Source organism: Megascapheus bottae, chromosome 12 (genome assembly GCF_031878675.1).
Source record: "Megascapheus bottae isolate mThoBot1 chromosome 12, mThoBot2.hap1, whole genome shotgun sequence".
Lineage (NCBI taxonomy): Eukaryota > Metazoa > Chordata > Mammalia > Rodentia > Geomyidae > Megascapheus > Megascapheus bottae.
This window is the reverse complement of record NC_143520.1, coordinates 2,192,707-2,220,590: the sequence shown is the minus strand read 5'-3', so window position 1 is coordinate 2,220,590 and position 27,884 is coordinate 2,192,707. Positions and strand designations below refer to the sequence as shown.

The window sequence follows — 27,884 nt, the reverse complement described above, 5'->3', positions numbered from 1 at the left end:
TATTCACCAGATAGAAGGTGCATTACTTTACATACATTGATACCCTTTCTCATGTCTTGGTCCCCATTTCCCTTCCCCTACCCCTGCCCCTCATGTTGTTTTCCCCCTTCCCAATCCAATTTCAAAAAACCAAATAAGCATATATCCAATATATCATATAACAAGGTGAAATACTGTTAGCAATATGAGATAACCAAGGAACAACAAAAGAGATGAGAGATAACATAGTACATTAAGGACAACAATCACTCATTATGTGGCTTTTGTTTCTATATCCTGGAGGTCCTTTCATTTAGCGTCATTCTATATGGCCTTTGCATCTAGATTTTGTTCTGTTGTAAATCTTTGCTAGGAGAGCCCAAGATTTCTACTGATTGTGACAAATGAGGGGAACCATTGAGCCTATGTTCCTTTGAGTCTGGCTTACTTCACCTAATATGACTTTCTAAGTCTTTCCATTTCCTTACAAATGGGGCGATGTCATTCTTTCTGACAGAAGCACAGGGAATTCCATTGTGTACAAATACCACATCTTGTTGATCCACTCATCAACTGAGGGGCGTCTGGGTTCATATTTTATATCTTAAGAGATGACTCTGTTCTTTGCAGATGTCCAACACAGGAAACTGGATGCATATTCGTTACCAATCTAAATTGCAGGCCCGGAAAGCTTTAAGCAAAGATGGGAGGATATTTGGAGAATCCATCATGGTTGGTGTAAAACCATGCATTGATAAAGTAAGTTTTTGGTAATAAAAGGAAATTGTCTTAGCCTGCATGAAGAGCACAAGATAGACATACTGGCATTATGTCGTCTCCTTTCCCTGTGTGTCTTTTGTTTAGCTTATAAGGAAATGTTATGAAAAGCTGTGTGTTATTGCATGCTATAACTGTAATCTTGACTACCAGGAGGCTAAGATCTGGGGATTGAGGTTCAAAGCTGGCCCAGGCAGGAAAGCCTGTGAGACTCTTGTCCCCATTTACCCACAAGAAAACTGCAAGTGACACTGTGGCTAAAAGTGGTAGAGCACTAACCTTGAGCTGTAGAGCTCAGAGACAGAGCCCAGGCTGCATTTCAAGCCCTATGAGGGACAAAGTTATTTATTTCCAACAATAAGCCAAAAATATTTAATTTTAAGATTTTTAGAGATAATACATGCACTTCCCCTCACATCATGTAAAGAAGTCAAGAGCACAAAAGTAACTTACTTGTCCAGTGTTGAAAGTGAGATTTTAGATCTCTTAACTACTAACCCATTTTGTGTCATATAAAGCAACCTCAAGTTTTGTGAAACTGCACATTCCTTTTTTTTAAATATATTTTTTATTGTAATTAATAGAAGGGTTGCATGATATTTGCCAGATAAATGGCGCCTTAATTCCCACACATTGATACCCTTTCACATGTCATGGTCCTCATTTCCCTTCTCCCCTCCTCCACCCCTCATCTTGTTTTCCCCCGTTCCCTATCCAATTTCAGTTCTCAATGAATTGTTTTACATAGATTGTAACTGATAGCATTACATAACTGGAACTTTTGACTACTTTTTTCATTTTATTTTTTATTATCAAGGTAATATATAGAGGGGTTACAGTTACATTAACGAAATAGTAGGTGCATTACTTCTCACACAGTGATAGCCTTTCTCATGTTTTTGTCCCCATTTCCGTCTCCCCACCCCCTCCCAGTCATCTTGTTTTCCCCCCTTCCCTTTCCTATTTCAAATAAACAAATAAAATGTAGATATACAATATACCAGGTAACAAAGTCAGATGCAGTAACAATATGAGATTAACCAAAGGGCAACAAAGGAGAAGAGAAATAACATAGTACATTAAAAACAACAATCACTCAAGATAAAGCTCTTATTTCCATATCCAAGAGATCCTTTCATTTAGTCTCATCCTATATGACCTTACGTGTCTAGGTTTTGTGCTATTGTAATCTTCTGCTTGGAAAGTTCTAGATGTGTACTAAGTATTACAAATTAGGAAAACAATTGTTGACTACTTATTTTGATTGCACAGTATTTAGAAAGTATATGTAGTTAATACCACGTATAGTTCAAATTTTTCTTCCTTGTAAAATCAGTGTGTACATACTGTAAGTATTTACAAACTTATACTACCCTGTGCTTACTGTTTGGCACATACATGTTAACCAACAAAACAGACTTGGTTTCTGTACTTGATTATTTATTGTAGCCATGTGATTATATAATTGTGCTATAACAGATATTGGCAGAGAATAGAGGACTCTCTGGAGTTACTAGTCACTTAATAGCTATGACTCTTCATTTCCAGTCTGTTTCTCCAAGAGTTTTAAATTTTTGTCTTTGCTGACTTGCTAAGTATTCTTAATTCTTGTGGTTTGTAGTTGTTTTGAAATCTTTTTTTCTTGCTGCCAGCACTGAGGCTTGAATAGGGGTCTGGGTGCGGTCTCTGAGCTTTTGTGCTGCGGAGTAGCCCAGCTTCATTTCTGTCTTTTTTGGTGATTAGTAGAAAATAAGAGTCCCATGGTCTATCCTGCTTGGATTGTCTTTGTATCACAATCCTCAGATCAAAGCCTCTTGAGTAGCTACCATTATAGGTGGGAGACACCAGCTCTGAGCATTTTTGAGGTGATTAGAGATTTCTTGCTCAAATGCTGATCTCAAGTACTAGCTATGAACCATATTGTCTTCTCCCACCTAAAATTATTTGAAGGGTTAATTAGAATTCAATAAAGTAATCCCTTCTTTAATACAGTTCTTTGGAAGTTTATGCAATACTGGATATATGTGTGTGCTTATAAACAAGGAATTGTTTCTTTATTTCTGTAGAGTGTCATGGAAAACAGCGAGAGATGTTCTTTGTCATCACCATCTCTGGCCTTTACACCACCAATCAAGACCTTAGGTACACCCTCACAACCTGGAAGTACTCCTAGGATTTCTACCATGAGACCTCTTGCTACAGCATACAAAGCTTCTACTAGTGACTATCAGGTATTTAAAAATTGGGTAAAAATATCTAAAGGTGTATTTAAAAAGACTTAATAGCATGCTTAAGTGCCTCATTGGACTGATAAAATCTACCATTAAAGCTTTCATGCTGGTGTGATTTCCTCATTGAAAATTTTAAACTTAAGGTTTTTTTTTTTTAAATAATTAATAGAAGGGTTACATTATATTCACCAAATAGAAGGTGCATTACTTCACATACATTGATACCTTTTCTCATGTCTTGGTCTCCATTTCCCTCCCCCCACCCCAGTATATCAGATAACAAGGTGAAATACTGTAACAATTTGGTAATCAAGGGACAGCAAAAGAGATGAGAGATAACATAGTACATTAAGGACAGCAATCACTCATTATATGGCTTTTGTTTCTATATCCTGGAGGTCCTTTCATGTAGCATCATACTATATGGCCTTATGTATCTAGTTTCTGTTCTATTGTAAACCTCTGCTAGGAGATCCCAAGGTTTCTTCTCCTGCTTATGACAAATGAGGGAAACCATTGAGTTTGTGTTCCTTTGAGTCTGGCTTACTTCACTTAATATGATTTTTTCTAAGTCTTTGCATTTCCTTGCAAATGTTCTTTCTGACAGTAGCATAGAATTCTATTGTGTATAAATACCAGATCTTGTTGATCTACTCATCAACTGAGGGGCATTTGGGTTGGTTCCATGTTTTTGCTGTGGTATATAGTGCTGCAGTGAACATCGTTGTGCTAGTGGATTTAGTATGTCCTTGTTTCTGGATGATTGGGTAAATGCCAAGTGGTGGAATTGCTGGGTCATAGGGGAGCTCTATGTTTAGTCTTTTGAGGAACTGCCATACTGCTTTCCATAGTGGTTGAACGAGTTTGCTCTCCCACCAACAGTGTAGTAATGATCCCTCCATCATAATGTTGAGTGAATATCACTGTTTCTATGATTCCCATTTCCTTCCCCAAATCAGAAAAAATTATATATATAAGAGAAAGGTTATAAAAATCTAAAACAGTGACAACAGGGAATAAAGGAAAGAGGGAAAGAAATAAGTGCAAACAGTGCTATAAAAAACAACAAACATCTTTATTTCTCAGAGTTCTTTGGTAAGCATCATTTTATATGGTCCTACCTGAGTTGTTGGTATTCTTTTTTTTTTTTTTTTTTTTAAATTGTCGGTTGTGGGACTTGAACTCTGTCACTGAGCTCAAAGCTACTGGCCTATCCCTTGAGTCACAGCTCCACTTCCAGTTTTCTGGTGGTTAATTGGAGATGAGTCTCCTGTGAGACTTTAGTGTCCACACTGTCTTTGAACCACAAATCCTCAGATCTTGGCTTCCTGAGTAGCTAGGGATACAGGCGTGAGCCACCGCATCCGGCTGTAAGTCCACAATTTAATCCTTAAAATATATAATAGTTGGAAATGGATTTTTAGTGGTTTTAGTATTTTAAATTAAATTTAATCTTTTAAATTAGCCATTTAATTACTGAATTGACTGACATTGAAGAAATCATAACCTAACAATATTTTTTTTCTTTTTGTGTGTATTTTAATAGGTTATTTCTGACAGACAAACACCAAAGAAAGATGAAAGTCTTGTATCGAAAGCAATGGAGTACATGTTTGGCTGGTAGATACTAAGAGCTCTGTTGTGAAGGAGTCCCTGCACTAAAACCAGAGTTAGCAATGTACCGCTGTCTCCTTTGGTTAGTTGTATAACCACACTTGGCAATGGTGGGTAGCTATCTCACATGCTTCTTTTGGAAAATTTTTTTTCTTTAAGAATACATCTTATTTGTAGCTCGCACTTTAAAAGATGCTTGAGATACATTTTGAAGAAAATCAAAAAATTACTCTAGGATTTTGTGCTTCATATAATAGTGCGTGCACAAAAAATTCAGCATTGATTATTATAAACTGAATAATTGAATTTGGAGAATTGTCTCCTCATTCTCATGAGAAGTTGAATTTCATGAAAGCTGCTTGTATGTATAAAGACACAGGATTATAACTAGCAATTTGAATGATGGTCTTTTAATTGAGATAATATTTCATACTTACCTTTATATATGTCCTGTTGTGGCTTATCGTCTTTTAGTACTATAAAACCCAAACATTCTTTTTAAGAACCTATTATTAAAATTTCTTGATAATAAACTTTGTCAATTATGTACTGACTATATTTTAAAGTGGTGATTTATTAGTAAGTTTCAGTTCACTGAAATATAGAAAATATACTATTAACTAGTACTTGTAATCATCTTTAAATACTATTACATTTTGCCATTTTTGATTTGTTATTTATTTGTATTTTTAAGTAGCTGGAAGGGGTTTCAATTCAGCATGTCCATTTATTTGTAAGCGCAGTGTCTTGATTAGTGTCACCTCTTCCATCATTTTCTCCCTCCCCTTTGTTTTTGTTTAAAGGACACACATGATGGAATTCAGTTTTAATCTACTTCAGGATATATGTAATGTCCATATCCCATTTACCAGTTAATAATAGCTTTCTATTCAGTTTATTTTAAAATTTTCATTATAGTCTATAAATGAAAGGTTCATTATTCAAATCATGATCAAGCTAGGTTTATGGCTAACACTTTAGCCATATCACCACTTCCAGTTTTTTCTATGTATGTGATAAAGGGAGTTGAACCTGGAGCTTCATGCATGCTAGGCAAGCACTCTACCAAACTCCTGGCCCTTGTCTGTCTCTTTAACTGTTTTAGTAATTTAGTTCACTCCTTAGTCCCCATTGTCCAGCACAACCCTATCCTACTGAAGCTGCCCTGTGAGTTAACTATAGTCTGAGCTTGTTCACTGTTTTTTTCATATCTGGGAAACTAAATCTTGAGAACATTAGATTCTGGTTTCATTTTTTTGGAAATAATAGTTGATAATTGTATGCTGCATATAATATTAAACTTCACTAGTGTCCATAATGTTTTTTAAAAATGTACTAATGCTGCTTGTTAGGATGTTATTTTATTTAGGACTAAAAAGCAATGATTCCCAATTTTGTCATTCCTGTTGCATTTAACAAGCTGGAACGCTTTCATATACAAGAACCCTGCCTTGCTAGGGTTATTTGGTTACCGTGACATATGTTCATACAGAATGTCAGGATAAATACAGTCTTTTTCCGTTATTTTCAGAGTGGTGTTTTGGAACCATGACATCTACCAGTGGTCTATCCTAAGCCTAAAATGTATTTTGTGGGCTGGGAAGGTGGCCTCGTGGTAGAGTGCTTGCCTAGCATGCATGAAGTCCTGTGTTTGATTCCTTGGTGTTACATACACAGAGAAAGCTGGAAGTGGTGCTGTAACTGAAGCAATAAGAGTGCTAGCCTTGAGCAAAAGAAGCTCAGGGACAGTGCCCAGACCCTGAGTTCTAGCCCCAGGACAGCAAAACAGAACAAAAAAAACCCATACTTTTTTGTGTGTATCATCGTTGTTCTTGTGGCATTAAAAAAATTCATTGCGTCATTGAATCATTTAATTGCAATCACTGTTATTTATATTATCCCCCTTTGCCAATAATAGCCTAATTAAGATGGTTCTAGTGAGATAAAGCATTTATAACTGAAATATTTGACCAAATAATTGACTTTGTACATGTATCTAGATAATCTGTATATTTTCCTTTAATTTTTTTTTTTTTTTTTTTTTTTTTTTTGCAGTCCTGGGCCTTGAAATCAAGGCTTAGGCACTGTCCTTGGGCTTTTGGGCTTTCTCAAGGCTAGAGCTCTACCACTAGAGCCACAGCATCATTTCTGGCTTTTTCTATGTATGTGGTACCAAGGAATTGAACCCAGGTCTTCGTGCATGCTAGGTAAGCACTCTACCACTAGGTTAAACTCCCTGCCCCCTTTAATGTTTTTTTTGTAAAGCATTGGTTAAATGATATATTCTATGGGAGATTTTATAGGTTTATAAAGCCACAGCAAACTACAATTAAAATTTAGTTATGTGAGATGAAGTGATCCTAAGGAAATTTTCTTTTGATATATTTTTGTTTTGCAATCAAGTATCTTAATGTAGAACTGGCTTTACTGGAACTTGTATGTCTTTTGTTTTTGTCTCATGAATGTTGGATTCCAGGTGTTTTCCACCAAGCCCAGCTCTTTAGAAAGCTTTTTTTTTTTTGGTCAGTCAGGGTGCTTGAACTGTGGGCCTGGGCATTGTCCCTAAGCTCTTCACCTCAAGGCTAGCACTCTGCCACAGCACCACTTCCGGTTTTCTGGTTGTTAATTGGAGATGAGTAGCACAAACTTTTTGTGCCAGGGCTGGCTGTAAACCACAATCTTCAGATCTCAGCCTCCTGAGTAGTTATGATTATAGGTATGAGTGTGTGGTGCCTGGCTTCATTAGAAAACTTTTATGCTGAAGTCATATTCTACTAACTTAAGATGCTATTTTATATCATGTTTTATTGCAAATAGGACTCTTTTTAAAGATAGAAGTTGGTGTTACATGGTACTTTAAAAGCTTTCAGTTCTGTATAGTTTCTGTATAGTTTTGTAATTTTATTATCATTTTGTAATTACATTTATTTATGCAATTCATTTAAATTTTTAGTGTTGGTACTGCAGATTAAACTCAGGGCCTACGTTCTGTCACTTACCCTTTTTTTTGCTCAGAGTTAGCACTCTACCATTTGAGCTACAGCGCTGCTTGTAGGTTTTTGATGGGTATTTAGGTGAAAAGTCACATGTACTTACTGCCTGGGCTAGCTTCAAAGCACATTCCTCAGATCTCAGCCTCATGAGTGGGTAGAATTACAGGTGTGAGCCACAGATGCCCAACTTTGTTTTGTTTATTTAATAGTGCGTGCTCTTTGCATGGGCCTTCATGGAACATGGTTTTTTTTTTTTCTTTTTATAGCTAAAAAGATGTTTGCTGGGCTGGGAATTTGGCCTAGTGGTAGAGTGCTTGCCTAGCATGCATGAAGACCTGGGTTTGATTTCTTGGTACCACATACCTAGAAAAAACTGGAAATGGTGCTGTGGTTCAAGTGGTAGAGCTATAGCCTTGAGAAAAGCCCAAGGCTCAGGCCCTGAGTTCAAGCCCCACAATTGACAAAGAAGAAAAAAAGTTTGCCTATTGCCTGACATCTTTATTGTCATATTAACTTTAGTAGTGCCAAAGAAATACCAAGATGCAAGCTTCTGTGTTTTTCAATGTTTTCCCTCCCCCAAAGAAGTGGATCAGATTTCTGTAAAGCCATGAAGTTGGATGAACCACACCTTCTGAAAAGTTCAGAAATACTGACCCACACAAAAATAAATCAATAACAGGCAGTGTATGAAATAATGTTACTCTAGATATTGAAATCACACTAGAAATGCATACCTATAAATAGATAAACACTATAGCCTATTACTTAAAATGGAGTTAAAGTTATAAAAATGATACAAGATGCAAAAAAAAACCATCCAGGTGTAGTGGCTCACGCCTTTAATCCTAGCTACTCTGGAGGCTGACAATTGAGGTTCAAAGTCAGCATAGAGGCTGAAATCTGAGGATTGCATTCAAAGCCAGCCTGGGCACTAAAGAGACTCTGTGGCTCCAGCAGTAGGGTGGTAGCCTTGAGCGTAAGGAGTATGGGGACAGCGCCCAGGCCCATGAGTTCAAGCCCTATGACCAAAAAAAAAAAAACATAAAAGAAAAATTTGAATTTGAAAATTTTGAGAATGTATAAGGGAAAAATTAAATCTCAATGAGAATAAGCAAAATAGTTGGACAACAAATAATGCATTAAAAAATACATAAGATTAGAGAATGGTGGCTTAAAATGTAGTTCAGTGATAGCATCCATTAGGCTTTTAAGTTTGATCTCCAGTCCTGCAAAAAGAAGAAAAATTAAATAGAGGGTAGAGAAAAACACAAAGGATTAATGGGAAATTACAAATTGTAGAGACTGAAACTACTTGAGAATCTAATAGAAACCAAGAATAAGGCAGAAGTTTGGGGGTAGGCTGTATAGAAAAATAGCATGTAACTTGTAAAAAGGAAGACTTAAAATAGCCCTTAGCCAAGAGGAAGGGGGGAAAAAAACAGACAAAACACTTAACATTTATAGAATGAATGTGAGCAGAACATTTCATGTGTAGCAAAACTGACTTTTAAGGATGAAAATCAATGCTCATACATTATCCAGATACAAGAATTCAATGAACATATTCCCTTTGAGTGCTTCCAGAGAAGTGAAATGAAGAATGCACCACAGACAAGCTGAATATATTCAAATATATGTTTAACATCTGTGATGGGTGTTTGATACCACAGAACTAGATAGATCAAGCATTTGATTAGGTTTAATGCATGAAGCTTTGCCAGTGGAGTAGATTTTCTCTAGACTCGATTAGCATTTAATATGGAGCAAATTTTGGTTTATAAATATACCAGACTGATATATCTTAACCAACTTAGTGTTTTCTCTGCTAAGCCGATCGTGGTGGTGAATCCCACTAAAATCATAGCTTGTAAGTAAGGGAGAGATGTTGGTGTTTCAGAGGTTAGAAGCTCCTTTTCAATTAATTAGAAAAGAACTTGGGCAGTTTTTGGCACCCTAGTGAGTGTACTGTGACTTGGTGCCATGACTTGGTACTTGTTCAAGAAGTAATGTACCATCTACCTCACAAATTAACTGTAACCCCTCTATATATCACCCTGACAAAATTTTTTGCTGAGAAAAATAAAAGACCGCCCCCAATAAAATAAAAATAAATTTCCATGAGCCGGGTGTGGTGGCTCACGCCCGTGACCCTAACTACTCAGGAGGTTGAGATCTGAGGATCGCTGTTCAAAGCTAGCCCAGGCACTAAAAATTCTTTATTTCCAGTTAATTACTAGAAAATGGGAAGTGGCACTGTGACTTAAGGGTTGAAGAGGTCAGGGGCAGCACCCATGCCCAGAGTTCAAGTCCCACAACCAATCAAAAAAAAATCCCATGAAAGATTAATCTTTTCTATGTAAACTTGGTTATCACAGTGTCTTACTATACATGATTGTTCTTCCAAACAACACAATTTTTACATAATTCATTTTGAAGTAGTGACATCAACTGCATTATCTTGAAATGTTATGCGTACGCTTTGTTTTTGGACTTGCTTTTCCTTTTCCAAATGTTCTTTTGGCTTATAAAACATAAGATCATGTTTTCAAGTAAAAAATAAATGTTCGGAAAGAATAGGCTAGCTCCACAATTAAGGTTTTCCAGAGATTTTTGTGTAGCATCTAATCTTTCATGATAGTTCTAGAATCATGAGACATACCTGGTAATGTGGTCCAGCTCAGGGTTATTTGTATTATAGCTTGTTATTTCAAAGCTCTTTTACTCTGGGTCTCACTAAAAATCTTCTAAATCACCCAAGAAATAGGCTTAAAGTTCTATCCATCAAGGGACCGGCCTGCCCGCGCACCCACCCGCCCTTTCTCTCTCTCTTTCCTCCTTTCCTCTTTCTTTCATAGGCAAGGAGGTATCTAATATGACCCAGGCTAGTGGATTCGGATACTTTCACTAGTGTGGTGAGCTCCACAATTTTTGTGAGTTTTTTTCCTATTGTTGGGTATGCATGTGATTCACCAAAGCATCCAGAAACCTGGAAACTATTTCTTTAAAATGATTCTTTTAAAGGAGCTGGAGATATAATAGCTCAGTGACAGAAGTGCTTGCTTAGTATGCTTTGAGGCCCTGGATTTGATTCCCAACATTATTATGGTAAGTTTCACAAAACAAAATTTAGTCTTAGCCATTTGTGTGTGTGTGTGTGTGCGCGTGCGCGCGCGTATGTATGTATGTATGTATGTATGTATGTATGTATGTATGTGTGTGTGTGTGTGTGTGTACGCACACCCATGCCATTCCTGGGGCTTCAGCTCAGCTCAGGTGCTGTTCTTGAGCAGTTTTGCTCAAAGCTGGCACCCACAGCTTCACTTTCAACCTTTTTGGTGGTTAACCAGAGTTGAGTCTCATAGCCTTTTCTGCATGGGCCAGCTTCAAGCTTTGAGCTTGAGATCTCAGCATTATGAGTATCTAGGATTAGAAGTGTGAGCCTAAGACACTTAGGTAGGTAGTCTTTACCATTTTTAAGAAGATAGTTCAGTGGTACTAATTTCATCCATAATGTGCAAACTTATTACTATCTAGTCCCATAATTTTATTTTTCATCTTTCAAGACAAACTATACCTATTAACTCCTGGATCTCCTAGTAATCTTTCTCTCTCTCTTTTTTTTGAGTCCTGGAGCTGGGAGTTTGGCCTATTGGTAGAGTGCCTGCCTAACATGCAGGAAGACCCAGGTTTGATTCCTTGGTACCACATACATAGAAAAAGCCAGATGATTCTAGATGTGCTTCCATTTAGTAGGCATCACTGTTTCCAGAAAATTAGAAAATGTAAGTATCTAAAGACAAGCACCACTAGTTACTTTAATGTTCTTGAGCATATTTGGAAGAAAAGGTGGCCTAATGAATGTGAATAATTTTCTACTGTTTGATAAATGGACATTTTCTAAAATTTTTACAAAGTGAAAAAATCACAAAATGTTAATGAAAATATAGTCACTATAGTACAACATAAAACCTTCTATTAGTTATAATGATATATCAGTGTCATTGCTGCAAATTTAAAGTTTATTCATAGAACATGATAATTGCTCTTAGTACTTTAACCTCCAACTCTACGTTCTTTTTTTTTATTGTCAGGATAATGTTTAGAGGGGTTACAGTAATATTCATCAGGTAGTAGGTGCATTACTTCTCACACATTGATAACCCCTTCTCATGTTTTATGTTTTTGTTTCCATTTCCATCCTCCCACCCCCTCCCAATCATCTTGTTTTCCCCCCTCCTTTTTCCTATCAGCATTTTTTCATTGCTATTGCTGGTTTTTATCAAAACATATGGTTTTTATCTGTTCCCATTGGGGACCAAAAAAAAAAACATTCCTTTAAACAAAATTTCACCATTAGTCCTATAAATGATTTCAACTATCTTTTATAATTCTTGATTTAAAAAACTCACTACTGTAGCTTTTTACCATACACATCCATAGTTTTTTCTTTTTTTCCAGTAGGCCCAGTCATGGGGCTTGAACTGGGCTGGGCACTGTCCCTGATGTGCTTTTTTTTTTTGCTCAAGGCTAGCAGTTGAGCCACAATGCCACTTCAGTCACAGTGACACTTCTGGCCTTTTCAATTTATGTGGTACTGAGAAATCAAACTCGGGGCTTCATACATGCTAGGCAAGCACTCTACCACTAAACCACATTCCCAGGCCATATACTTCTCTTTTCTTAGACAGGTCTTTATCTGATTTTGGGATAAGTGTAATGCTGGCTTTATAGAATGAGTTTACTATTGGATTTTCTCTTATTGAAGTGTTTGAGAGTGTTGTCAGTTCTCCTTTGAAGGCCTTATAGATTTTTCACTATAAATCCATGGGTCCTGGGCTGTTCTTGGATGGGAGGTCTTTTTTTGCCAAAAGGGAACTCCACTATGGAAAGCAGTATGAAGGTTCCTCAAAAAACTAAACACAGCAATCCTCCTATGACCCAGCAATCAATTTCTCTCCTAGGCTTTTTTTTTTTTCCCCCATTGTGGAGCTTGAGCTCAGGGCCTGAGCACTGTCCTTGGACTTTCCTCAAGGCTAGAGCTCTACCACTTGAGCCACAGCACCACTTCCAGCTTTTTTCTATGTATGTGGTACTGAGGAATTGAACCCTGGCCTTCATGCATGCTAGGCAAGCACTTTACCACTAAGCCAAACTCCCAGCCCCCTCTCCAAAAAAGCACAAATAAGGCTACACTAAAGCTACCAGCATAACCACATTCATCGCAGCATTGTTTACCATGGCCAGGATATGGGATCAGCCCAGCATGCCCTCAGTGGATGAATGATGAAGAGAATGTGACACACGTACACAGTGAATCCTGCTTACGCCTCCTAAAGAATGATACCGTATCGTTTGTAAATGATGGAAAGACCTGGAAAAAATTATTGAGTTAAGCAGACTCAGAGAAATGTAGGTTGCATGGTTTTCCTCATTTGTGGCAGCTAGAATGTGCCTATAAATCTACAAGTAAACCCACTGCATGGTAAGTAAGAGGTTACAAATGAATACAGTAGACTCTGTGGAAACCACAAATAGTGTGATTCTTTAAAAATAAGAACAAAAAATACTGAAAGCCCAACAAAGTAAGTACCATGAAATGGGTACTAGCAAAAGGAGGTTGTGGGGCCTAGGGAAAAGGGGTAAAAAAATGTAGGGGGAGGGACTGGGTATGTGGTTAGTGGTAGAGTGCTTGTCTAGCTTGCATGAGGCCCTGGGTTTGATTCCTTAGTGCCACTAAGACAGAAAAAGCTGCAAGTGATGTGGCTCAAGTGCCAGAGTGCTATCCTTGAGCAAAAAAAGCTCAGGGATAGTGCCTAAGCCCTGAGTTCAAGCCCCAGAATTAGGGAGAAGGAGGGAGAATGTAGGCAAAAAATTCATTCTATATGTAAGCTCTTACTCAGACACACCATCACATAGAACAAAGAAAAGTTTTATTGCCAGCAAAGAAACTGACAAGGCCAATTCTCTCACAGGGAGAAAAGATGCCTGCCTTGTTCTTGGGTAGCTGCTTATAATCAGTGGGGGCAGGGGTGCTAGGAGGTGGGGAACTGGATGTGTGGGCACAGGACTTCATCATAGTGGGCTAACATTTATGGCAGCTGCCCAAATAGTAGATAAGGGGCCTTGCAAATGTCAGTCTAAGGAGTTGTAACTGCCCCAAAGGAATGCCATTTTAAGGTAAAGACGGGGGTGTGGAGGGTGATTATTTACTACCTTACTAAATGGGCTAATGTTGCTAGAAGAGCATACCAAGCTATGGAAAGCAGCTGGCTGCACTAACTATATATCATAGAATTGATAAGTGTAAGAGATGGGTCAAAAGAGTGAAGTGATGACTCAGATCAAGATGCACTGTATACATTAGCTGCTTAACCTAAAATTCAGATACATAAGCAAAGTGGGTCAGTTGTGAGGGTGGGTGAGTGTTGAAAGGGTGACATTGATTAAGATACATTATATTCAAAAACTGCTCTGGTGAATGGCAACTCCTTTGTACAATTACTTAAGATAAAATTTTGGTATGTATATATTATTTTATTGTCAGGGTGATATATAGAGGGGTTACAGTTACATTCATCAGGTAGTGGGTACATTACTTCTTGAACATTGATAACCCCTTCCTGTGTTTTTTTCCCCACTTTCCCTCCCCCCATCCCCAACCAAAAACTCTATGTAATAGAGTATTCCACACACAGCCACGATATACGCATTCTGATATACACATTCTGGTTACTAGCCTACGGAATTTCATATACAGAAATGGTCATATTTTAGGGTATATCAGAGAATTGAAATAGATATTTTATTAGAACACAGGGAAATATAACTAGAAATCAGCAAGAGAAGCAATGTAACAAAGTATAATGAGCTACAGTGACCATATTGTACTGGCTTAAAAATGGGCACATAAATCAAGTGGATATGTTAGAAAAATCAGAAACATACATATATATATATACATACATATATGAAGCATCAAAAATAAACTCATATGACCAATCAATTCACAGATAAATGAACATATGTTAAATTTGACAGCAACCAAAATGTTAACATACCTAAAATATATCTGATGAAGTTTTGAAAGATGTGATGTTTTATTTTTAGTAAGGTGTTAAGTAATGAGTACATTTCATTTCTTAGACAATGTACTCCTTTCCTTGTTTTCCAACAGTTTCTCTCATCTCTGCCCATAAGTTACACAGTTCATTTCCATAGTGTATAGTGAATACCATAACGTCATTTGTTCCATTCACTCTTCCTCTCTTTCTGCATTTTCCCTACCAAAACACCCAGAAGCAAAAACCATCACCATAACCACCATCACCACCAATAACAAGAAAACCCATGCTTCCATTTTCTATCGTTCATTTTTAAAATATTTTAAATGTTCAGAAAAGTTAGATATTTGGGTCCTCCCCTAAGCGTATCTTCCTTTAGTTTGACTGTGTATGAATGCCTAGAGTCCTACATAGCTTATCATATCCACTTATATTCTAGATGTACATTCCACATATGAAAGAAAACCGTCTCTCAGGTTGGCTTACCTCACTTAGCATCCATCCATTTCTCTGCAGTTCTAGATCCATCCATTTCCCTGCAAATGACATAATCTCTCCCTTCCCCCCCCTCTCTCTTTCTTTGAAACTTATTTTCTTCCTTCTTTCCTTCCTTCCTTTTTTTTTGCCGGTCTGAGACTTGAACTCAGGGCCTGAGCACTGTCTTTGGGCTTTCTCAAGGCTACTGCCACTTGAGCCGCAGTGCCACTTCAGCGTTTTCAATGTGTCTGGTAGTAGGGAATTGAACCTGGGTCTTTGTGCATGCTAGGTAAGCACTCTACCACTAGGCCAAACTCCCAACCCCGTAATCTTTCTGATGGATGGTAAAATTCCATTTTTTATAGGCACCACAATTTATTGATCCACTCATCTATTATAGGACTATTGAACTGTTATCATAAGTTGACTATTGTGAATAGTACAGCAATGAACATGAATGTGTGAGTCTTTACGATAATCTGATTTGTAATGATCTGGGTATATGCCCAAGAGTAATGTGGCTGGGTTATGGAGAAGTTCTATGTTCATTTTTTTGAGATATCTTCAGACTGTCCTCCAGAATGACTATAGTAGCTTACATTCCTACCAACATGCAATATTCCCTGCCATATCCTTGCCAGCAATTATTGTTTGAATTCACAATGTTTTTTTCATATATTTTTTATTGTAATTAATAAAAGGGTTACATTATATTTGCCAGGTAGGAGGTGCATTAATTCACATACATTGATACCCTTTCTCATGTCTTGGTTCCCATTTCCCTCCCCCCACCCCCACCCCTCATCTTGTTTTCCCCCCTTCCCTATCCAATTTTAAATAATCAAATACAAATATATCCAATATATCAGATAACAAAGTGAGATACTGTAACAATATGAGATTACCGAGGGACAGCAAAAGAGATGAGAGATAACATAGTACATTAAGGACAACAATCATTCATTATATGGCTTTTGTTTCTATATCCTGGAGGTTCTTTCATTTAGCGTCATACTATATGGCCTTATGTATCTAGGTTTTGCTCTATTGCAAATCTCTGCTAGTAGAGCCCAAGGTTTCTACTGATTATGACAAATGAGGGAAACCATTGAGCCTAAGTTCCTTTGAGTCTGGCTTACTTCACTTAATATGATCTTTTCTAAGTCTTTCCATTTCCTAACAAATGGGGCAATGTCATTCTTTCTGACAGCAGCATAGAATTCCATTGTGTACCAATACCACAACTTGTTGATCCATTCATCAACTGAGGGACATCTGGGTTGGTTCCATATCTTTGCTTTGGTAAATAGTGCTGCAATGAACATCGTTCACAATTTTTTTTTAAATTTTATTGTCAGGGTGATGTATAGAGGTGATACAGGGTTAAAGTTCCATTCATCAGGTAGTAGGTACACATTACTTCTTGAACCCCCTTCCCATGTTTTTTTTTTTTTTTTTTTTTTTGCCAGTCCTGGAGCTTGAACTCAGGGCTTCTCAAGGCTAGAGCCACTTGAGCCACTGCACCACTTCTGGCTTTTTCTATGTATGTGGTACCAGGGAATTGAACCTGGGTTTTCGTGCATTTTAGGCAAGCACTTTACCACTAGGCAAACTTCTGGCCCCTGTTTCTGTTTTTCTCCCACTTTCCTTCCCTCCCCCTGAATTCACCAATCTGACTTGGGTGGGAAGCAATCTCAAAGTTGTTTTGATTTTCACTATTGCCAGGGATGTTGAACATTTTCTCATATGTTTACCATACTTGCTACTTCACTTGGGAAGTTTCTCTTAAGCTTCTTGGCTCATTTATTGATTGGTTATTAATTTGGGAGTGTTAATTTTTTTGAACTTGCATATTTCGGATATTAAGCCTTTATTTGATGTATTGCCGGTAAAGATTTTCTCCCAGGCTGTTGGCTGTCATTTTAGTTTAGTAATTATATCCTTTGCTGTGCAGAAACATTTTATTTTCATGTAATTGCATTTGTCAGGTCTCTCCTATTTGCTGTTCTCCTGGGACTCTTACTAAAGTTCCTACCTATGTATAAAAGTTCAAATATTTTCTCTTACTCCATTTTGCAGTAGTTTCAAAGTTTCACGGCTAATGTTGAGTTCTTTTATCCATTTTGAATTGCTATTGGTACAGGTTGACAAACTGATCCAATTTTAGTTTTCTATATATGGATATCCAGTTTTCCCAGTACCAATTATTGAAGAGGCTATTGTTTTTTCCACCATACATTTTTGGCCCCCCTGATAAAGTGTGAAGCTTTATTTCTGAGTTATGTAGGCTGTTCCATTGATGGTTGGGCCTGTTTTTTTTTTTTTGTCAGCACCAAACTGTTTTTGTTATAGTTGTGCAGTCTTGATTGAGGTCTAGAAATGTGATTATCTTTAGCATTGCCTTTCTTTTGCCTGGAATTGCTTTGGCTATTCCACATCTTTTATTGTTCCATTTGAATTTTTGAATTGTTTTCTACATCTCAAGGAAGAATATCATTGGGATTTTGGTGAGGAGTGCATTAAATTTGTAACACAATCTTTTGTAGGCACAGTCTTGTGATATTTTTTATTATTCAAATGCTGGTTACCTTTACATTTACTGGAAAGTTAAGTTTATTGTCCTTTTGCAGGAGTAAATTAGGGACCGTAATAGTTCTGTATTCCATTGTACTGTAATATCATAACATTATTAGATCAGGAATGGTGACAATGAAGATACATTTGGGACTTTCCCATCCACAGGATTTTTCACAATGTAGGGTGGATAAGAATCACTTGGGGTAGGCTAATGGGTAAGGGAACCTTGCTTTAAAAAATGCCTCTCTCTATATACTTTGATGAACTCATTCTGCACTTAAACCTTTGAGTTGTGTCAAACACTAGCTTTCCTGGTTGCTTTGCCAGCAGTGCCCAAAAAGGAAAGCTTGTGGTAGGCTTTATAATATCTGAATGCTCCTGACGATGCCCTCGTGAGTGTGACTTCTCTTTCATGTCACAAATGTACTGCATCTTAGTGATAGAGAACAGTGTCTTGTTTTGTTTTCTTTTGCCAGTCCTGGGCTTGAGCTCAGGGCCTGAGCATTGTCCTTGGGTTTTTACAAGGCTAGAACCTTACCACTTGAACCACTGCACCACATATGGATTTTTCTGTGTAAGTGTTACAAAGTAATTGAACCCAGGTCTTTGTGCATGCTAGACAGTCACTCTACTACTAGACCAAACTCCCGGCTATTTTTTTCCCATACATTATTAATAGAAGGGTTACATTATATTCACCAGATAGAAGGTACATTGCTTCACAAACATTGAGAAAAAGTCCAATTTTTTCAAATTAAAAAAAGTAAAAGTAACACTATCACTTTTTTACATTAGCTTTTAAAAAGAAACAGTTTGTTTTACATTTTCCTGTAGTTGTAGTTTTACAGAAATAATGGAGGTAGTATTTGATTTCTATTTTCCTTTTTGTTTAATTGATAGGACTATATTCATGGTGTAGGATGTGTTGTGTTGCATGTGTTTACACATTTATGCATATATAATTACCTAATTTTTCCCTATTTTTAATATCTATATTATAATACTTTCTTATCTAAAAATGAAAAAAAAACAATACTGAGGGTACTGTTACTGACTTACCTCCAGATTTTGATATTATGTATAAAGTCCTTTTGCATTTTCAGAAGCTTCTTCAGAAGTTCACACGATATTTAATGTCTTTACATATATATATGTATATATATATGTAAAGATATTCCATAGGCTGTATCCTACAGCACTCTAAGAATGTCATTTACCTTGTGTCAAGCACAGTGCTTTATGTCTATTAACCTATTTAATCATCACAATAGTCCTAAAAGGTAGGAAATATAATCATTCCTATTTTATATATGCGGGCACTAAGGACAAGAAGAGTAAGTAGCTTGATAAAATTGAATCACGTGGCTAGTAAGTAGAACAATTAACATCCTAACAGCTGTGCTCTTAGAGACATTTTGGCTTGGAGGTTATATATGCCATTTAACCAGCTATGAAAAGTATAATTCTCATTGCTTAAGCAACTCACTCAATCTCTTTGAATTACTGTTCATCCTACATTTCAGAAGTAGATATAGAATCTTTATAAGTTACCTGCCTTAGTGGCAATTCCATGGGACTGAACCTAATGATACATACCTGTAGCCCCAGCTACAAATAATCATGATGATTATTTGAACTCATGAACACAAGCTTCCTTAGCCTGGGTAATAGAACAAGACCCTATCAAAAATGAACACTGATACCTACAAAACTAAATTTTTTGAAACTGAAATATTTATCTTTAACCTCCAATGCAGAGACCTAGCTCATTACTGTCTTTTTTCCCATCAAACTTAAACAATGAGTTTTGTCTATAAAAATTGTATCTTTGAAGGAGAAAGTAAATCAAAATTGTTATTTTGCTTCAGGCTGCATGCGTATTGTTTTTGAATTTTCTATTACATTTCTTAGTACTTCTCAATTCTATCCTTTATATTCTAGTAAAATTAAAGTAAATGTAGGTCCCTTTGCATGTAAGAGTGAATAAGCAAATGAACATTCCACAGCCACATATTTCAGTAGATTAAACTGAGCTGAAATGGTCTCTCATTCTTGCACTGTAATAGGGTATTGATCTCCAATTACATTTCTGTTTCTTTATAATTGAATTTTGTTCCAAAATAAAAGAGGATATTCATTTTCAGGTTATATTTAGAAAAATTAAAATTGCTTATGGGATTGGTTTTATTATGTGCTCTTGGAGGATAAGGCCTTCATAAAATTATTATGTGTTGTGACTATTTTTTTTAAGAGGAAATGCATCACCTTTTTGGGGAATATTTTTCCCCAAAATGCTAAATTTCAGAATTTACCATTATAAAAATTCCAAATTTCTATTTCAACTAATTAGAATATATGCAGAACTATACAATATTCCTTTGTGCTTGACAACTAATAGAAAACATACTACATATGTACCTACATAAATTACCACATTTACAAAAGAAATTAAGGTTAAATATGTCAGAGGTCTTAAGCCTTTTTTTTTTCTCCCAGTCCTTGGGCTTTCTCAAGGCTAGAGCTCTACCACTTGAGCCAGAGCACCATTTTGGACATTTTCTATATATGTAGTATTGAGGAATTGAACCTGGGTCTTCTTGTACTAGGCAAACTAGGCCAAATTCCAGGCCCCTAAAAAACATTTTTAATGGGGAATGGTCATCAAGAAGTAGTGATGATTTTTCTTATTCTAGACCTTCCTTTGATTCTTTTCCTTGTGATGAGAAAAACAGATCACTCAAAAGCTTTTTTGCCTTCTCTTTAGCCCTATCATATTATAATTACTTTCCTTGATTGCTCAGATACTAAACACATTGCTTTTAGCCCAACATCTGAAGGTGACGGTCTTTAACTGTCTAGAGGACATCAGTTCTAAAGCTCCAGTGACTGGAGCTTCAGTAAGACTCAGTTACAGCACACTAACTTTCCTGGCTCATTTCATGGATCCCAGAGAAAATTTCCCTAAATTTCTTGTCCCAAGCAATTGAAACAACATACAGCTGCATTCATATTAGAGAAGAATGAGTGTGCTTTGAAATACGAGGAGAAGAAAAACTTGGAAGGAGTTAAAAGGAAAGAGACATTAATTTTCCAAATCCTTCCTGTCAGATGGCATGAATACAATAAACCTTACAATGTCTTGTGTCATTTTTGTGTTTCACTTTAAATGTGGTTCAGTCAGTCTTTCTCACTGTGGCAAATGCCCCAGAGAAAGAATTTAAAAGGAGGAGGCATTTATTTTTGCTCATGCTTTTAGGTGTTCCACACCATGGTTAGTTGAGTCCATTGTTTCTGGACCATGGTAAGGTGAGGCATCATGGTTCTGGGTAGACAGCACAGTCCAAGAGGTAGCGAGAGGAGGATATATTACTTCCTAGGAACTCTCTGAAAGTTTCTCTCAAATGAGAAGCACCAGCTGGGGACCACGTCTTCAATAAATGAAACGTTTGGGTAGGGGATACTTCATATCCAAAGTATAACCATGTCCAATATGCATTTTTTAACTCAGGGAATTTTTTAATTGTAATTAATAGAGGATTACATTATTTTCGCCAGATGGTGCACTTCTTCACAAACATTGGTACCCCTTCTCATGTTTTTGTCCCATTTCCCTCTCCCAACCTCTCCCTTCATCTTGTTTTCCACCTTCCCTCTCCTAAATCAAATAAACATATATACTATGTGCCAGATAACAGGGTAAGATACTGTAACAATATGAGATAACCAAGGGACAGCAAAAGAGATGTATTAGCAATAAGATAATTGACCATGCCAGTCAAGCTGGTTTGATAAGAACAAATAATATTATTATTTTTTCTATTATAAGTGAATACTTGCACAGTAAACATTTTCATGCCATATGAAACATTTTCAGTAGTTACAGATTTTGATGGTATTGTTTTTTCTGTCATTTTTTGAGTAAGAATTATGAAATTATGATACTAGGCAATTGCCTTTCTTTATCTGGGCTTATAGTTGCAATGCTGGAACACAAATTTTATCAAGCCTTTTTCAATCAGACTTCTTAATATTAATGTAAGAATATCAGAAAAGATTTTCTAGGTATTTTCATATTGGATTCTCACATAACTTTTGAAGGGCCTTTAATTTTCCTCCTATTTACACATGAAGAAATTGAAACTCAAATAGGAAGATAAATTGCCACATTCAGCTTGCTTGGGGTGTGATTGTATGCACTTTTAAATCTAGATTTTTGTCTTCAAGTATAGAGGTCAGTTTCTTCTGTGCCCCTACTACCCACACATAGTACAGGCACACAAGAGACATCACAGATATAGTAACTTTGGTTTTCTCTGAACATTTTTGGTTCATCCATTATAAGATCATAGGCTTCCAGCAATTTGAAGCTATTTTGATGCCTTGTCAAAACATTACGTATTGAGTGAGTTTCGATTAGCAGCAAGGGGCTACTTTGCCCTTGGTACCCTTTTCATATCACTTTGCCCTAGAAAGACACAATCACATTGCTTTTAATACAGATGCTAGCACCTTTTCATAATGAGTAGCAGTGAAAGGGAATAAAAGAAAGAGGTAACTGAATATAATTATTAGATAAGCTTTAGTCTTAAAATATTCATGGAATGTGCATCCATTATATTTATACATATAAATATATTTACACAACTATATGAAATCAGGACCTGGCACTGTCCCTGAGCCACTTATGCTCAAGGTTAGCACACTGCCACTTGGAGCCAGAGCTCCACTTCTGGTTTTCTGGTGGTTAATTGGACATGAGTCTCACAGACTTTTTTGCCCAGGGTTGGCTTTCAGCAGTTTTCAGATCTCAGCTTCCTGAGTGGCAATACTCGGAGTAGCTATAGATGTGAGCCTCCAGCTCCCAGCTATTATGGAATATTAATGCTGAAATTCCGTGGGCTTCTCTAGCTCATAGCAATACCTTTGAATGTACAAACCATTGCTGCTTCTTTAGAACTGATACATTGATAATACACTGGTGTCTAAAGTTTCTAAATGTATTTTATGATTAGTATTATAGGTTTATGAGCATTGGTTTTGAAACTGTGTGTGTGTGTGTGTATTTTAGACAGTCTATGTATCCCAGGCTGGGTGAAACTAGTATCTTTCCGCTTCAGTCTTTCAAGTGCTATGACTACAGTTATAAGCCACTGTTTCTGGCTATGTAACAATCTGGCTTTGCCTTTTGTAGTTTAATATATACTACATATATTCTATAATTTCTAGGTATTCCAAGATTCTTTCCAAAGGCGTCTCCTTTTTCTAGATACCCACTACTCAAATAGTGAAGATAGTGAGATGATTAGTTGACTTGCCTCACTAAGAAAGTGAATTCATAAGATGAGGGGAGGGCTTGGGGCAGGGAAATGGGGACAAAAACACAAGAAGGGGTACCAGTGTGTCTGAAGTAATGTACCTCCTGTCTGGCGAATATAACTAACCCTTCTATTACTTACAAAAAAAAAGTGAGGGGAAAAATGAGGGGAGGGGTAGGAGGGAAGTGGGGACAAAAGCACAAGAGAAATAATGCACCTTCTATCTGGCTGTTATCCCTGATATATCCCTGATATATGTAGTATTTAGTAGTCAATATTGCCTTAAGAGGTTACAGAAAGTTATGGTAACTGATTGATGTCTTGCCGCCTTTATTATCAGAACCAGAAACCGGAAATGTAATCACCAAACACATGACAGTGATGTTTTCAGTGGTGACTGACGGATGTTTCCTCTTCTGAAACCTGTCATCCTGAACAGGATTTTCAGAAGAGGCAATAAACTCCAGCTCAGTAAACCACCATCAAATAGCTATGACAAATTTTATTTATAGATTTTTCTCACCAAAATATTTTTAGAATTTGTTCTGGCCTCCTGGCAATTGCCATTTTGCAATTACAGGATTTTACCATTGTGGATGTAGTTTCAGATTTGAGTTGTATGTTTCATTGGAATTATGTAAGTAAGTATGTAGAAGCTCTTATATGTGCAAAAATCTTTATAGCTTTGAGAATTATATTTCAAGGTTATAAGCTGGGAAGATGGTGACTTTTTTGAATATATATATATATATATATTAAATAGCAAATGTGCTGGGTACAGGATATTAATCCATGGCATCAATGTAAGATGTTTTAATATCTTTCCATAGTTCTAAATGTCAAACTGAAGAAAAGGCAAACTGGCTTACCCCTCTACTAGGTAACATCTAATATTGTCTTTGCTGCAGGGCATTTAAAATATTTTGAGGCATATTACAAAAGTTACCAGTTCACTGACTATACAAGAGCTTGGAATGTTAATGTGTGCAAAAAGGAAGATTCAATAAATGACTGAGAAGTTATTTGGTGAAATTCACAACAGAATTTAAAAATAGAAAAGTTTTCAGCTTTGATCACAAAGGAAATGATTCATTTAATTTTACCTTGTGGCACTGGTACACACAGTTTCCATATCTTCTAAGAAGTCTGTATGCACTTAAATGAGTCAAGCAATTATTAAAAGCAAATTGTAAAAACAAATGGCATTTAAGCAAAAAGGAGACTGTTCAAAGTGCTAATGTGTCTAAACTTCCACAAGAATGAATTTGAGTACAGAGTACAGTTTAGGACTTATTAGCCATTGGGAAGCTTTCTTTCCCTTAAACCCTTAGTCATAATTTGATCACTTAACTATTCTAACAAAAAAGAATAAAAATACCAGTGCTGATTCCTATTAGCACATGTGACTGAAAATTAAATATATATGATAAATGATTATGGCTCTAAATAGCTACTTTTATATCTTAGGTATTGAAATGTATGAAATACTTCTACAGTGTTCATAATAACTGGAAGAATGTGTGAATTATACTTCAAACAAAACTATATCCTTTTTTGTCTTTCAAAATGTAAAGAGTTTTTCTCATCTTTTCAGTGGCAATTACTTTCTTATTAACTGTAGCCTTGTAAAGAAGCTATGCCCAGAAAATAACCTAAAAGACAAATATCAAGCTACCATACTGTTACCTAGAATTATTGCATTATTAAGAGTAAATATCTTATTAAACTCAATAGGGAGCCACAAAATGGATATACAAGAATTCTAAAGGAGGCAACTGACTATATAAAATAATTAATAACATATAAGTTAATAAAATAGGTCAGTAAAATCATACTGGTTAATTTGAAAAGAAATAAGTATGGACTTCAATTTTTCTGGGTTTCCATAATGAAGTACTATTATGCAAAGATAAACATGAGGATAATTGACATTTTACTTAATTTAAATAATTTTTGTATGTGTTCGGAACCAGATATGAATTTTGAGAAACTATTCAAAATTCTAATATTTATTAGTTCACTTGATTCTCTCAAATAGTAATGTGGAAACTTTCTTTCTAAACAATGAACATATTGGAAAACTCAGGCAAATACAGCTCTGTAGTTTAAATGGACAAGTAGCGTCCAGAGGCTGTGTGGCTGAGTCTGAGTCCAAGTCCTGCCACCACATTGAGAATTGTATTTCATGGTTGCTTCTTATCTCTTGTAGTCCTCCAGTCATTGAATGACATAATTCTACTGTGTGAATATCTCTTCTCTTCCTTTGGGATCTCTCCATTTTGCCCAATAACTACATATACTACACTCTTATTTTAGTGAACCTCAAGCATCAGTGTGAAATCTTGAGCTAATTTATGTTGCAATTTCAACATCTGCCTCTCTTCTCCCTTTCTCTCTCCCCTCCCCCTCTCCCCTCCCCCTCTTTGTGCCTCTTTCTCTCTCTGTGAATCTCTCTCTCTCTCTGTGCCTGTCTCTCTCTCTCTGCCTGTCTTTCTCTCTGTGCTTCTCTCTCTATGCTCATCTCTCTCTGTCTCTCTGTCTCTCTCTGTCTCTTCTCCCTCTCTGGTCTTCTCCCTTTACCTGTTTCTCATCTCCCTCTCCCCTCTCTTCTCCTCTCCCTCTAGTGCCAGTAGTGGAGCTTGAAATCAGGGCCTGGGCACTTGGTATATTACTTGAGACAGAGCTCCATTTCTGTCTTTTTGTAAGGGTCTTACAGACTTTCCTTTCCTGGCTGTTTTCAAACTATCTTTAGATCTCAGATTTCTACGTGGCTAAAGTATGAGCCACTGGACTCTGGCTTAACAACTGTTCTCTTAACCTATTGATTTAGTTCTGTTTCAAAGAATGGTTTGTGTATGGAGACTTATTTACAGACTACCACAGAAACCACTGTCCATAGCCATTCACCGTTACAGAACTACTTTCTAATTTTCTGAATGATTTTCCCTGAATCCACTCTTGTTTCTGCTATTTCTATTATACAGCAGCCAAAACTTCTGTTTTAGAATGTAAATTGGATGTTACTTCCTTTCCAAAATTTGTTGAAGCTTTATTCTGTACTTAGAACAAAATCCAATCTCCTACTTAGGTTTGCAAGACTGAAAATAAACTCATTACCATCTACCTTTTTTGTGCCTTCTCCTTTTGTATGTCTCTCAAATGTCTTTCAAATGCATCTTTGCATGTTCTTCTTTTCTCTTTTTCATGATTATCCACTTAGTTCCTTTGCAGACTTGGTTTCATGTCTCCTGAGGCTAACACAGATCCTCCTGGTATTCTCTCAGGCCTTCCATTCTTTTCTAGTCTCATCTCAGTTGTGCTTCTCTATGTATGCATTTGTTTACTTTTTAAATGTCTTTTTATGTACAAAACTTTAAACTTGTCCAGAGACCTTCTCTCCATTGTTTACCAAAGTGCTTTCATCACATAATACAGGATTATGCATGCAGTGAACTCACAGAGTTTATGGAATGGGGCTAACTAGCTCCTTAGGTATTTTTATGTGTTTCAATGAGGGCAGCTGAAATATGGACCTAAATGAAAATGTTCTAAGTCTACATCTGCAGCAATTTAGACAGAGAATGGAAAATCTCAAAAATGGTGAGGATGATGCTGTGTCTTTTAAAGGTTGAGCTTCATATTTTTCTTATATGGTAATACTTTTTTCTTCTTTCTTTTTTTTTTTTTTTTGGTGGGTCATAGGCTTGAACTCTGGGCCTGGACACTGTCCCTGAGCTCTCCAGCTCAAGATTACCATCCTACCTCTTGAGCCATGTCCCACTTCCGGTTTTCTAGAGGTTAATTGGACATAAGAGTCATGTTTTTTAGTGCCCAGGCTGGCTTTGAACTGTAATCCTCAGATCTCAGCCTCCTAAGTAGCTAGGATTACAGGCGTGAGCCACTACCTCTGGCTCCTTTGTATTTCCATACAAATTATTTCAAGCAAAGAACAGATTGCAAAGAAAATGAACATAGAAAACAAGTTTATTTGCTGCACAGAAATTATAGTGATAGTCAAATAGGATAAAAATAGCTATCACCTCCAAAGATACCACTTTGGTTTAAGGGCTGATTGGAACTAACAGCAATTAAGAAATTGAAAATATAGAAAGAGCTGTATGTGTTCCTCCTATATGCAGGACTCCATCTGTGCTCCACTTCTCTTATACTAGAAAGAGGAAAATAACCACTATCATTGAGACAGAAAAGTGAGCACTGAGGTGGATAGCATCAATAAATCTACTAACCACTACTGTTTATTAGCTCCCTTGTTTATTTACCACCCATGACCTACTCAACCTTGAAGCTCAAACCTCTTTTTGTTTGCTACACCATTTCTCTGTAAAGTTATTATTGCCCTTTGGTATAGATCCTTGAATCTAAATAACTTTTAGGGTCCTTGTTTATTTTCTGTAAAAGCATATGTGCATTGTGGCTCTTGCCTATTGGTTAAATATATGAGGATTGTTAAGTGACATAACTTCAAGGCTTTTATTTATTGTGTGTTAAGATTAAAACACGTTTCTTCGTTATGCTGCATAGCATAACGATGGACTCATTTTGTTAGGACCTTTCATATTTTCACCTTTTGACCTCTCGCCTTTGACAAGTGGGCAACTTTAATTAATAGAAATTGGCCAATGGCTAGCATATTAGAAAGTACAAAAATAGAACACATGCATTACTGCAAGAAGTTCTAATGCATAGGTGTATTGGGTTGTTTCTAAACAACATGAGCTGCAAATAGACATAATAGTTCACCTCTTAACACTGAATACAGCTGACTATGCTACTTTTTAAAAATCTTTATTGAAAAGGTGATGAGCAGAGGCCTACAGTTACTTAAGTAAGGTAATAAGT

At 36.6% G+C, this 27,884-nt stretch overlaps 1 protein-coding gene across 6 annotated transcripts in view; it reads left to right on the top strand.

The window, feature by feature from the left end:
• Nup35 (nucleoporin 35) overlaps positions 1–27,884 on the top strand; it is an 82,597-nt gene that overhangs the window by 33,200 nt on the left and 21,513 nt on the right. For 5 of the 6 annotated variants that reach the window (XM_090342508.1, XM_090342507.1, XM_090342506.1 and 2 more), the window contains 3 exons: positions 610–738; positions 2,823–2,987; positions 4,534–5,153. In XM_090342508.1, the coding sequence (XP_090198634.1) occupies positions 610–738; positions 2,823–2,987; positions 4,534–4,611 (372 nt within the window). In that variant the 3' untranslated portion in view covers positions 4,612–5,153. Of the gene's footprint in view, positions 1–609; positions 739–2,822; positions 2,988–4,533; positions 5,154–27,884 lie in introns of those variants that run through there. The other variant, XR_016537242.1, reaches the window with a different exon arrangement.